Here is an 11,906-nt window from a genome sequence, read left to right as displayed (position 1 = left end):
CCGCAAGCGGTAGTCAGTCAAGTTAAATAGAGCGTGTAAGACCTGATAGGCGCAGAATTCTTGGTAAATTATCACCAGAACACGATAAAACTCCACTGAAACATCCCAGTAACTCGAGCAAGCGCCAGCCAATCAAGAAGAACACTTGCGTAAGTCCCCTGAAGTAATTTCAAAGGCTCCTTTCACGCACCTCCCTTGTCGTAGATACGGAAAGCCTCACGCAGCTCAGCTTTCAGGGCCTCCTCGTCCTCTTCAATCAGGAACTTGGCAGCAAGAGAACAGAACTCCTCAAACTCGAGCTCACCGGAACCTGAAAAGGAATAATAGAGACACGAGGCGAGATTAGATACATTAAGATGATGGTAATAGAGAGGGTGGGAAGAAGGAAAGGAAGGACGTAGAATTAGACACAGATAGACTCAGATAGTATGGAGGAAAGGAAGAGAGGAAGAAATTAAGGGAATGGAGTTAAATGCATGAATAGCGGAAGAAAGAATAAAGATAGAACTAGACACGAGGATACAGTGACAGAAAGAATGAGAGAACAAAGATAACAAAAATGAAGGAAGGAAGCAGGGAGAGAGAGAGAGAGAGAGAGAGAGAGAGAGAGAGAGAGAAAGAGAGAGTAAGAAAACCTGGCAGCCCTTGTGATGTCTCCTAAACTCAAGAAGATCAAGCTGCTATAATATTGTTTTTACTTCAGCAACGCAGAATTATAACTTGACGATCTTGTACCCGAAAAGAAAAAATAATAATAAATAATAAAAAAATAGTAGCGTCTTTTGAACTTGTACTTCCCGCAAATCTACTTTTTAACTTTGTGTTTTAAGATGTTCCGTTCATCTACCGTTCTCAAATAGAGCGATAGATGAATGGAACAGACTCAGTAATCAGTTGCCATTCTAGTTTTGAGTCAACTTGGAGCTTTTAAAAGATTAGACAAATTTGTGTATGAGATTGACAAGAGGAAATAGGTTGGCATGTTCTTTACAGGGGCTGTCACGTGTAGGCCTAATGTGGCTCCTTGTAGCTTCCCTCTTTTTGTTTATTATTGTTATTATTATCATTAATTATTTATTTATTTATTTATCTATTTATTTATTTTATTTATTTTTTTTTTTTTTATGTGCGACCAGCTCTATTATGTCTAAACTTCTGGGGTGCAGTAAGGTGGGCCACGAGACTGTACGTTTCCACAAGGGGCCGACGGGGCTAGAATGTGAAGGATGTGTGTGTGTGTTGTATTATCTGGGCCGCCTTGTGTGCGATTGCCAGTCTGGTATATAGGATCATAATGAGAAACACTTCTGCTCCACACCTCGATGACTTTTAAAAGGCTCTAGATGAAGTGACGAGTTTTTAAGGGTGTTTTTCTTACGGTTCTGGTGACATTTTAACAAGGTATCTATATTATAAACAGGAGAAACACTTAAGAACTCGGCTAATTATTTCTGTGACCTTGGAGAATAGTCGTGATGAGAGAGCAAAGCGTTTTCTGAGTACGAACCTTAGATGTTCTTATGGCATTTTTGACTCACCGTCCTCGTCAGTCTCCGCAATAACCTCCTGCAGGTTCTTCTCAGAGATCTTGACGCCCATCATACGCAGGATGGTGCCCACGGTCTCCGGGGTGATGTAGCCCTTGCCGTCCATGTCAAAGGACTCGAAGGCCTTCCTGAGGGCTGTGGAGGGAAGCACTCCGCCATCAGTAGTAGTAGTAGTAGTAGTAGTGATATTAGTATATGTTTAATGCCAATAGTAATAGTACTGGTAGTGGGTTAATGCTACTATTAAAAGAAGAAACAATAGTAGTAGTAGTAGTAGTACTGATAAGAGTGAAACTTCTCCTTGTGTTAATAGTTATTAATATCTTCTCATCTTATAAAAAAAAAAAAAAAAAGAAAACTCACTATAATCTTCACATCTCAGAAGTTAACTAATATCCTGTTTTCCTATGGTGGTGACGGAGGCAGTGAAAGGGGAGGGGGTGACTAATGATGAGTGTGTGTGTGTGTGTGTGTGTGTAGCGGTTAGTATTGCAGTGGTTGTGTGTAAGGAACGAGTGATGATAGTGTTTACAATGGTACTAATCGGGGAACACGAGTAGGGGTAGGACTAGCGGTAGTAGTAGAAGTAGCAGCAGCAGTTGTAGTAGTAGTAGTAGTAGTAGTGGTAGCTCACATACCTGCGATCTGGTCCTTATCGAGGTTGTCCTGAGAGACGAGAAAAAGGAAAAATAAAAACTATTAAAAAAAAATGAAGTTAATTCGTACAAGAAAGTATTACCAAACTTATAACTGAAGACTCAGTGGGTGAAAGTAAATTTATTATGTATTGACAAAAGGAAGACTTTATATTAAGGAATGAGAGAAAATATAGATAAATAGATAGATAAATACAATATAAATGAATAGATAGATAAATAAACTTAAGCGCAACGAAGGATAAAAACAAATAAATCAGTGAAGTTGAGTGATATATCCTACGTGTCATGAAACTTATGATGTAGTAAAATGCAGGTTATATATATGTGTGACTGATATGTGTGTGTGTGTATGTGTGTGTGTGTGTGTGTGTGTGTGTGTGAGTGTGTGTGTTCTCGCGCGTCATTGCTTATAAATAGACTTGCCTTACACATACACCCACACATACACCCATTGCTTGCTGATACATTGGTAATATCCTTGTTCGTCACTTGGGAGACTGAAGCTCTAATCCAGCTCAAATTACATAGGTTTGCGCTGAGTATCAAATATTTTCTTTCCTCCAGTAAGATGAGGTGGTGGTTGCCCGATCCCAGTCTGATATTAAACATTTCAGCGTCTTATCATTCCAGCAGTATAACGATAGGTATTTGTATTTTCAAGGGTGTTTCCATGATAGTACTGATAGTTTAACAAGGATGCTGTATTATCAATAGGGAAAACATTCATGAGAACGTAATTTTTCGTATCCATGTGTGAGAGAGCAAAGTGTTTATCTGGCAAGTCTTTCCTCGGTCACAAGTTACTCATTGCTTTTTGTTCCACAGCCTCTTGTAAACATTGTACTGGTCTGAATTTGGAAAGTCGATCTTTTAACTTTTGTTTCCCATAAGTGCTTCTAAGGATTTTGTATAGTATTTCTAAGTGCATATCAAAGTGGAAGTGTTAGGGATGGCATGTTTAGTCGTCGTCCCTCAATCACAAATCACTCATTGCTCTTTTGTTCCAGAAATGGGCAAATCTCATCTTTTAACTCTCTTTCCTTTCTCATAACTGCTTGTATAAATTTTGTGGAGTATTTCAAAGCGCGTATCGAATTATTGCAGATTTTAATGTCACAGGGATGGATCACCTGGCGATTTCGAGTCCAACGCGTGATCCTCAAGACATTTGCGTCACCACCACCACCACCACCACCACCAGCAACAACACTATTTTCAAGACACGATGTTCGCCAAATAAGGCAAATTCAGCGGTAAAATGAAGTGCATAATGTGCAAATGTTAATCCAGAGAATGTGTACGAAGAAGAATGGAGGATAAGGAAGAGGAGGAGAAGGAGGAGGAGGAGGGGGAGGAAAAGATGTGGTGGTAATGATAGAAGACGAGCAAGATGTAAGAGTGGTAATACTAATAAAAGAAGAAAAGAAGGTGAAATATTAGAGGAATAAGACGACGAGGAGGAAACGAAGTGATAGGATTAGGAGAAAAATGAAGGATAGAATAAGGAAAGGACGAGAAAAAGCAGTAGTTGTGGCGGTAGCAGCAGCAGTAGAAAAGGAAAAAGGTATCAGTCGCGAGTGAAGGAAGAAGAAAAGTTGAATGAAAGAAATGTCGACGGTCACTTGTGTACTCCGAGTCTCACCATTTTGTCTTAAGTGAGAGAGTGACGAAGGAAGAGGAGGAGGAGGAGGAGATGTGTTGAGCTTGCGGGCAGGACACACAACTGTTCCCCTCTTCCTCGCTGTCTCCGTTGTAACCTTATTCTAACTAACTAGAAATTCTGGGGGTGAATCTTTGCATTCCTCCATATTGTAACTTTCTCTCCGCTTCCCCCCCTCACTCACTCCTCTTCCTCCTCATGGTTTTCTACTTTCTTATCCTCCCTCCCTCCTGCTCCTCCTCTTCCTCTTCCTTCCTACTACTATAACTGCAGCTTCTTTCATCTCAACTGCTAACATTCCCCTCTCCTCCTTCCTCAATTTCATTCTTCTACACTTCTCTTCCTCCTCCTCCATCTCCTCCTCTTTCTCCTCCTCCTCTGCTTCCTTTCTCATAAAATTCCCTTAGCACTCTCATTTTTTCTCTCCTGTTTAATTTTTTCTCACTAGTGTTTGAGGAATTATTTACGTACACGCTTGCATAACATATAGCCTGTAAGCATCTTTTATTATCCATTGCACCAAAAGACATACTTTCTCAGATAGGGAAGGACTATATAAGCGATAATAACGTATAAGGAAAACCCCCTGCTAGATTATATACTAGATGACAACGCGCAATCATCCCTGCCTACCCCGTTTCATGCTAAAAAGAGAATTGAGCGCAAGGTTCGGTGACGAGCAGGAAAATGGCCCAGTCTCGTGTTACATATACCTGTGCGCTACAGACCGACTCGCCAGCTAAACGGGCTATGGACGACCCAGAAAAAATGTGATCTTATTGCATCGAGCACTTCGGTAGCTTGGTAGCGGTTTATATTGTAACTGCGTGGAGTGACTCAAGAAGATGTATTATTAACTCGCTCTTGAACTTTGTGATTGGCGCGTAATGTGGATCCAAATTCTGAAACACTTGTGCGCTGCATTTCCAGTACTTTCTAAAAGCTGTACATAGTTGAAGTGACACGGATTTTTTAAGGGAATTATTTTATGGTTCCAGTGATAAATTAGCAAGATTTGTTAATAGGAGAACTTGAGAACTCGGTTAATCAAGTTTGTGGACTAGTTGTAAAACAGTCGTGGTGGTCGAGAGAGCAAAGCTTTTCAGAATAAGGGATTGTATCTTGTCCTGATGTGTCTACTGATGTTGCGCTGCCATGTGGTTCTGTTATCAGTGATTTGCGTGCGTGAGTTATTACTGATTGACTGCAGCAGATGAATGAGGACTGAAAAAAAGCTGCAATGAAATTGCTTGCATCGTCAGGTGACGTTACAAAGGAGTGATGCAGTGAACTAGCAAGTAAATGACATAATAAACGCAGACAAGAGATAGAGATATATAGAAATTGTAGTATATATGGAGAAAGAAAATTTAAGAGGGAAGCCACGGAAGGATGAAAGGTGGAGAAAGGGAAGTGCTGAATAGATGAGAATAACCATGAATAAATCACACAAAAAAATATGGAGAAAGAAAATATTAGAAAAGTAATACGTAAAAGTGAAAGGTGAAAAAAAAAAATGGGGAGTACCGGTGTGAAAATATTTACTTTAGGGGAACTAAAAAGAAAAAAAAAACATAAATTACAGAAAATATAAAAAGAGTAACACAGAAAGAAATAAAATTATGAGAGATTAGAGTCCTGTAAAACCGGATGTAAGGCCACCAGTCCGAACGTTTGCTACGACTCAGCTGATCAACAACAGTCGGAGGTGATTGTAAATAATAGTCAATACTCCTTCAATTTTCACTCTAGGTAAGCCTTTCATGCGTCAATTCTTCCTTCCTCATGTGCTTGAGATCATGTAACATGTGTAAATGATGTTGGATTAGATGAAGTGCGATATTTAAGTGAGAATTTATGTGAAATAAGCCAAATGTTTTCACTGCGGCATGGCGGGCCGGGCACCGATTTGAATATATTTTGTCTGGGAATTAGTTAAATTTAACTATATCATGGATCTATCTGTTTATTTTGATTGTAAGGTGTGATTCAGTGTGTGTGTGTGTGTGTGTGTGTGTGTGTGTGTGTGTGTGTGTGTGTCCGTCTTCATCTCATGGGTTGGCACTCGTGGAGGAATGGGGTCCCGGGCTGGTTAGCCCCGCTGCCTGCAGTCCTACACGGAATGACCCAGACAAAAAAGAAATGCATAGTTTACAATTGGTACCGGCAGGCCCGGGCCCAGTCAGCTAGGAACTCCATAATCCATGAGTGTCAAAATGATTCATTCTTTCATATTTTGTTTGCAAGCATATTATTTTTGATCTCTTATTTATTAATGTATTCATTTTTATGTTAATGTAGATATGTGAAGAAATAACAGAAGCAATATATTATCCTGAGGTGTTGTAGGGTGGTCCATCAGACTGCCCCTTTCCCCCAGGGGCTGACAGGGTTGAGTGCATGGTGCTTTGTCAGGGCTACCTATGTGGGATTACCGGCCTGGCATATATGTAATGAGGTTGTTTCTCTAGGAAAGGTAATTATCATCCCAACCTGAAATTTTCTTTATAGCTGCCCACTGTCACCCTCTGGGCTTGCCATAAAGATGATACTCATCACATACAAATAAAATTGTGATACTCCTGCTAGGCAAGAAAACATCCACTGATCCCCTGAATTAAATACAAAGTAAATGGAAAACAAAATGTTCATGTTTACAACTCAAAAAGCAATTTTCTTATCAAGGTACACAAAATAAGCACTTGAGCTACTTGCACTGTCTCATTGCTTTGTCCTTCCCACAAATAGATGCCTCACAAACCTTTCCAAAGGCACTAATACTGTCCCTGCAAATGAGTACAATAATGCACACATTAATAAAACATACACCATTTTTCTCTGGTGAAGACACAACTTGCACTTGTTTTGTCCTCCTGCACCTGCGTTTTTCATCACCACCTCCTGTACAAGGCTACCCTGCTTCACAGGCTACTGACTACACGCCTTCTGTGGTTCACAGGCCCCCAATGTGACATCCACTCAAAACGCAAGCCTCAGCTTCCACATGGAAGAGATGTCCACCTCAGGTGCCTCCCACACAAACTCTTGCTATAATGTAGAGCAGAGGCTCTCAAACTTTATTGCTTAGTGGCGCATTAATGATTTATCTTGGACTTTGACTGCGCACCAACTCCACAGTCACTTGTAGTGTATACCTATCCATGAAAATTATGCAGCTCAAGTGGGGGAATAATCACAGCACACTTCTGCACCACAGAGCACAACTTGAGAATCACTGGTGTACAATCAAACACCCACGGCAGTATATAACTTCCGTCCTTTCTTCTGTAACAAACCCCTGCCGCTGTGCCCTCCAACAGACTCCTTACTAGCTAGCCACAGAGCCTCATGCTTACTAGCACAACAAATTCAATTCCTCACATATGTGACCACATTACTTGTACTAAAAAATTCAATACATTACATTCACATCTCTATTTTTCTATCACCAATGTCGCAGCAAAATGATTCAATTCACACTGATTATTTTTATATCATATACCACTGAGATACCCATTTGTTTGCTTGTTAGTTTGTTTGTTTGTGTAAGACAGTCACTGATAAAGGGCAACAAAATATATATATATATATATATATATATATATATATATATATATATATATATATATATATATATATATATATATATATATATATATATATATATATATATATATATATATATATATTAAAATCTTCATAAACCAAACTATATGGGATGAGGTGGCTGACAGTTTATCCAAAAGCTCAGTTTATCCAACAATATGTGTTTTTGGCATATTTCTGTGTACTAACTATATACATGTCTTGCTTCAGGCTATCATGTCAGACATCCTGGAGGGCAGCACTGGCGGGGCGGGCGGCCTAGTCGTTCGCAAGACCCGGGACGATGATGCCACATTCAAACGACCAGCACCTCCACGTGGCTCCCTGCTGGGCCTGGACAAGCTGGCAGCGCTGAGGAAGAAGATGCGTGAGGATAAGGGTGATACACTCACATCCTCCAAACGTAAACACACATCGTCCTCCTCCTCCAGTGACTCAGATGATGAAAACGGTGCAGGGCAGAAAATTAAAGGCAAGGAGAGGGAGTACCGCAGTAGATATGATGAGACACCAACCTACACAGGTGGTGTGGACCGGGCAGCGCGGGACAGGATTGTGGAGAAGCAGAGGAGGCAACGGGAGAGGGGTGTGGCGGCCTACAGCAAGGACAAGAAAGAGGATGGCCGCAGTGGAGGTAGGAGGCACAGAGACAGAGACAGAGACAGGGACAGAGGCATGGGTGGAGACAGAAGAGACAGAGACAGGGAGAGAGACAGAAACAAGGACAGAGACAGGGACAGGGACAGGGGCAGTGAGAGAAGCCATCATCGCCGAGACTACAGTGAGAGGAGTGTGCGGCGTGATGAATCTGAACGATCCTCGTATGACTGGTCAGAACGATCCATACGCACTCCAAGATTCTCCGATGCCCCAGAGACACCTCGCATCCCTGGAGTAAAGGACACCCCCTCTCATTCCCCATGGGATGAAGAAGACAACACACCCTACAAGGTCTCCTCCTGGGACCTGCCCACACCCTCTGGCAGCCAGCGTCGCCACAAGGACAATGACTGGTCCCTGCGAGTAGTTCCACAGCGCACTCCCCTACCCACACCCTCCTACAAGGACAATGTCTGGATGGAAGGACACAAAGGCGCTGCAAACTTTGAGGACGAGGAGGAGCGTGCGCGCTGGGAGGAGGAGGAGCGCCGCCTGGACCGCCAGTGGTACGCGCTGGACCAGGGATATGACGACACCAACAACCCCTTTGCTGATGTTTCTGCTGAGTATGAGCGGAAGAAGACAGAGAAAGTGGAGAAGAGCAAGCGAAAGATGAGTGCTAAGCAGCGTCAGGTTCACAAGGACAATGAGCTGTGGGAAACAAACCGCATGCTGACCAGTGGTGTTGTACAAAAAGTGGACTATGATGACGATTTTGAGGAGGAATTCACCAACCGAGTCCACATCCTGGTGCATAACATTGTGCCACCCTTCCTGGATGGCCGCATCGTGTTCACCAAGCAGCCCGAGCCGGTGGTGCCTGTGCGGGACTCCACCTCTGACATGGCCCAAGTCTCCCGCAAGGGGTCGGCTGCTGTGCGTGCCAGGCGAGAACAGCGTGAGCGGCGGAAGGCGGCTCGCAAGGAGTGGGAGCTGGCAGGCACTCAACTGGGGAACCTGATTGGTGTGAAGAAAGAGGATGAGAAAGATGATCGGCTCATTGAGGAGGGACAGACAGACTACAAAGCTGACCAGAAGTTTGCCGAGCACATGAAAGGCACCGGCGAGGCAGCAAGTGACTTTGCACGCCGCAAAACAATTCAGGAGCAGCGGCAGTTTCTTCCTGTGTTTGCCGTGCGGGAGGAGCTGCTGCGGATCATTCGGGAGAACTCGGTGGTGGTGGTGGTGGGTGAGACGGGCAGCGGCAAGACCACACAGCTGACCCAGTACCTGCATGAGGATGGCTACAGCTCGCGGGGTGTCATAGGATGCACTCAGCCACGCCGTGTTGCAGCCATGTCTGTGGCCAAGCGTGTGTCTGATGAGATGAGGACTCACCTTGGGGATGAGGTAGGCTATGCTATTCGTTTTGAGGACTGCACCAATGAACAGACAGTCATCAAGTACATGACAGACGGCATATTGCTCAGGGAGTCGCTGCGGGAAAGTGACCTGGACCACTACAGTGCCATCATCATGGATGAGGCACATGAACGTTCGCTGAGTACTGACGTGCTGTTTGGTCTGCTGAGGGAGGTGGTTGCACGTCGCACCGACCTGAGGCTGATTGTCACCTCAGCCACCATGGATGCCCACAAGTTCTCGGCTTTCTTTGGGGAGGTTCCAGTTTTCAACATTCCCGGCCGTACCTTCCCTGTGGAGACTTTCTTCTCCCGGCATGTGGTGGAGGACTACGTGGAGGCAGCAGTGAAGCAGTCACTGCAGATCCACCTCCAGCATGAGGAAGGCGATGTGCTGGTCTTCATGCCGGGCCAGGAGGACATTGAAGTGACCTGTGAACTGCTGGTGGAGAAGCTGGCAGAAATCGACAATGCTCCACAGCTGGCTGTCCTGCCCATCTACTCTCAGTTGCCTTCAGATCTGCAGGCCAAGATATTCCAGCGAGCACCAGATGGCCTCAGGAAGTGTGTGGTGGCCACTAACATTGCCGAGACATCCCTCACCGTGGACGGCATCAAGTACGTGGTTGACTCGGGCTACTGTAAGCTGAAGGTGTTCAATCCCCGGGTGGGCATGGATGGTCTGCAGGTGTACCCAGTGTCACAGGCCAATGCCAACCAGCGCAAGGGACGAGCTGGCCGTACAGGGCCCGGGATGTGCTACCGTTTGTACACAGAGCGACAGTACAAGGACGAACTTCTGGAGTGCACTGTGCCAGAGATCCAGCGCACCAACCTGGCCAATGTTGTGCTGCTGCTCAAATCCCTGGGTGTGGAGGACCTGCTCAAGTTCCACTTCATGGATCCTCCACCACAGGACAACCTGCTCAACTCCCAGTACCAGCTGTGGACTCTGGGGGCTCTGGATAACACAGGCTTACTGACACAGCTGGGCCGTGCCATGGTGGAGTTTCCGCTGGACCCAGCACTGTCCAAGATGCTGCTGGCCGGCGTGGACATGGGCTGCTCTGAGGAGATTCTCACCATTGTGTCCATGCTGTCTGTGCCTGCACTCTTCTATCGCCCCAAGGGACGTGAGGAAGAGGCAGATGCCATGAGAGAAAAGTTCCAGGTGCCGGAGTCAGACCACCTCACCTTCCTCAACATTTACCGGCAGTGGCGGCTGCAGCAGTACTCCTCGGGCTGGTGCACCAAGCACTTCTTGCACTTCAAGGCTCTCAAGAAGGTGCGGGAGGTGCGGCAGCAGCTGCATGACATCATGGACCAGCAGCGACTCAGCATGACAAGCTGTGGCACCGATGAGGACCTGGTGAGGAAGTGTGTGTGTGCTGCCTACTTCCACCAAGCATGCCGACTCAAGGGCATTGGCGAGTACGTGAACCTCCGCACGGGCACACCCTGCCACCTGCACCCCACCTCGGCACTGTTCGGCATGGGGTACACGCCAGACTACATCGTGTACCACGAGTTGGTGATGACCAGCAAGGAGTACATGCAGTGTGTGACGGCCGTGGAGGGCAACTGGCTGGCCGAGGTGGGTGACAAGTTCTACAGCGTGAATGAGGGTGGCGCCTCACGCATGGAGAAGCGGAGGCAGGCACTGGCACACAAGGCGGCCATGGAGGCAGAGATGGACCGTGCCCAGGACACTCTCAAGGCCCGGGCTGAGGAGCGCAAGCGGCAGCAGGAGTCAGCGCGGCGCCAGCAGGTGTATGACATGGGCACGCCACGCCGGCAGAATAGCTCAGCGCGATTTGGCATCTGAGTTGTGGGTCAGGGTGGCAATGGAAACATCATATCACATCAGTTATTTTATTATTTCTATTCTTCATGTGAAGTATGTAAATAATTAATTACATTTTGATTTTGTTTTCCTATAAATTTATATTTATATGAAAATAAATTTGTTTAGTAAAATGTACCTATTTTCCAGTTTATACATTTGTCTGTCATATATATATATATATTTTTTTTTTACCAGGGAACACCTTGTATGTTCTGGCACTTTGTTTGGTAGGTATTAAAAAGTGCATTAACTTGTGTGTATCAGTGTATACGAGTATGGTGCCATTACTGTGTGTGTGTGTGTGTGTGTGTGTGTGTGTGTGTGTGTGTGTGTGTGTGTGTGTGTGTGTGTTATAGTAAACCACAAAATTCAGAAACTTGTGCCTCAATGAAGCTGAATAAAGACTGGACAAGGAATAGTTTAATCTTCCCTCCACCCATCTTGTATTTTCATGTGTTGTGCTGTGTGTATGTGTGTGTAGTGATACAGGGGTGTGTGGTGTGTTGTGGCAAAATGTGTGGTGATGCAGGGATGTGTGGTGTGTTATGGCCAGGGTGTATGATGTGT

General features: G+C 44.9%; 2 protein-coding genes across 3 annotated transcripts in view; one reads left to right on the top strand and one right to left on the bottom strand.

Moving 5' to 3' along the window:
- LOC135091889 (troponin C, isotype gamma-like) overlaps positions 1 to 3,978 on the bottom strand; it is a 6,097-nt gene extending 2,119 nt beyond the window's left edge. The window contains exons 1-4 of the mRNA XM_063989950.1: positions 3,849 to 3,978; positions 2,186 to 2,213; positions 1,539 to 1,682; positions 191 to 310 (exon numbers count right to left, since the gene is read on the bottom strand). Coding sequence (XP_063846020.1) covers positions 191 to 310; positions 1,539 to 1,682; positions 2,186 to 2,213; positions 3,849 to 3,851 — 295 coding nt within the window. The 5' untranslated portion in view covers positions 3,852 to 3,978. The remainder of the gene's footprint in view (positions 1 to 190; positions 311 to 1,538; positions 1,683 to 2,185; positions 2,214 to 3,848) is intronic.
- A 750-nt stretch (positions 3,979 to 4,728) lies between these two features.
- Positions 4,729 to 11,755, top strand: LOC135091883 (pre-mRNA-splicing factor ATP-dependent RNA helicase PRP16-like). Of its 2 annotated transcripts, none has more exons than XM_063989939.1 (2): positions 4,729 to 5,574; positions 7,683 to 11,755. In XM_063989939.1, exon 2 carries the CDS (start codon positions 7,689 to 7,691, stop codon positions 11,316 to 11,318), a length of 3,630 nt encoding a protein of 1,209 aa, XP_063846009.1. In that variant the 5' UTR covers positions 4,729 to 5,574; positions 7,683 to 7,688; the 3' UTR covers positions 11,319 to 11,755. The 2 variants fall into 2 exon arrangements, with proteins under 2 accessions (XP_063846009.1, XP_063846008.1); XM_063989938.1 differs by having other exon boundaries at positions 4,731 to 5,618.
- Positions 11,756 to 11,906: the final 151 nt, after the last annotated feature.

This window comes from Scylla paramamosain, chromosome 38 (assembly GCF_035594125.1).
Source record: "Scylla paramamosain isolate STU-SP2022 chromosome 38, ASM3559412v1, whole genome shotgun sequence".
NCBI classification, from domain to species: Eukaryota; Metazoa; Arthropoda; class Malacostraca; order Decapoda; family Portunidae; genus Scylla; species Scylla paramamosain.
Note: the sequence above shows the minus strand (reverse complement) of the source record. Positions and strands in the feature narration are given on the sequence as shown.

Excerpts from the sequence above, each read along its gene's own strand:
- LOC135091883 (XM_063989939.1), top strand. The coding sequence starts at position 7,689 with ATGTCAGACATCCTGGAGGGCAGCACTGGCGGGGCGGGCGGCCTAGTC.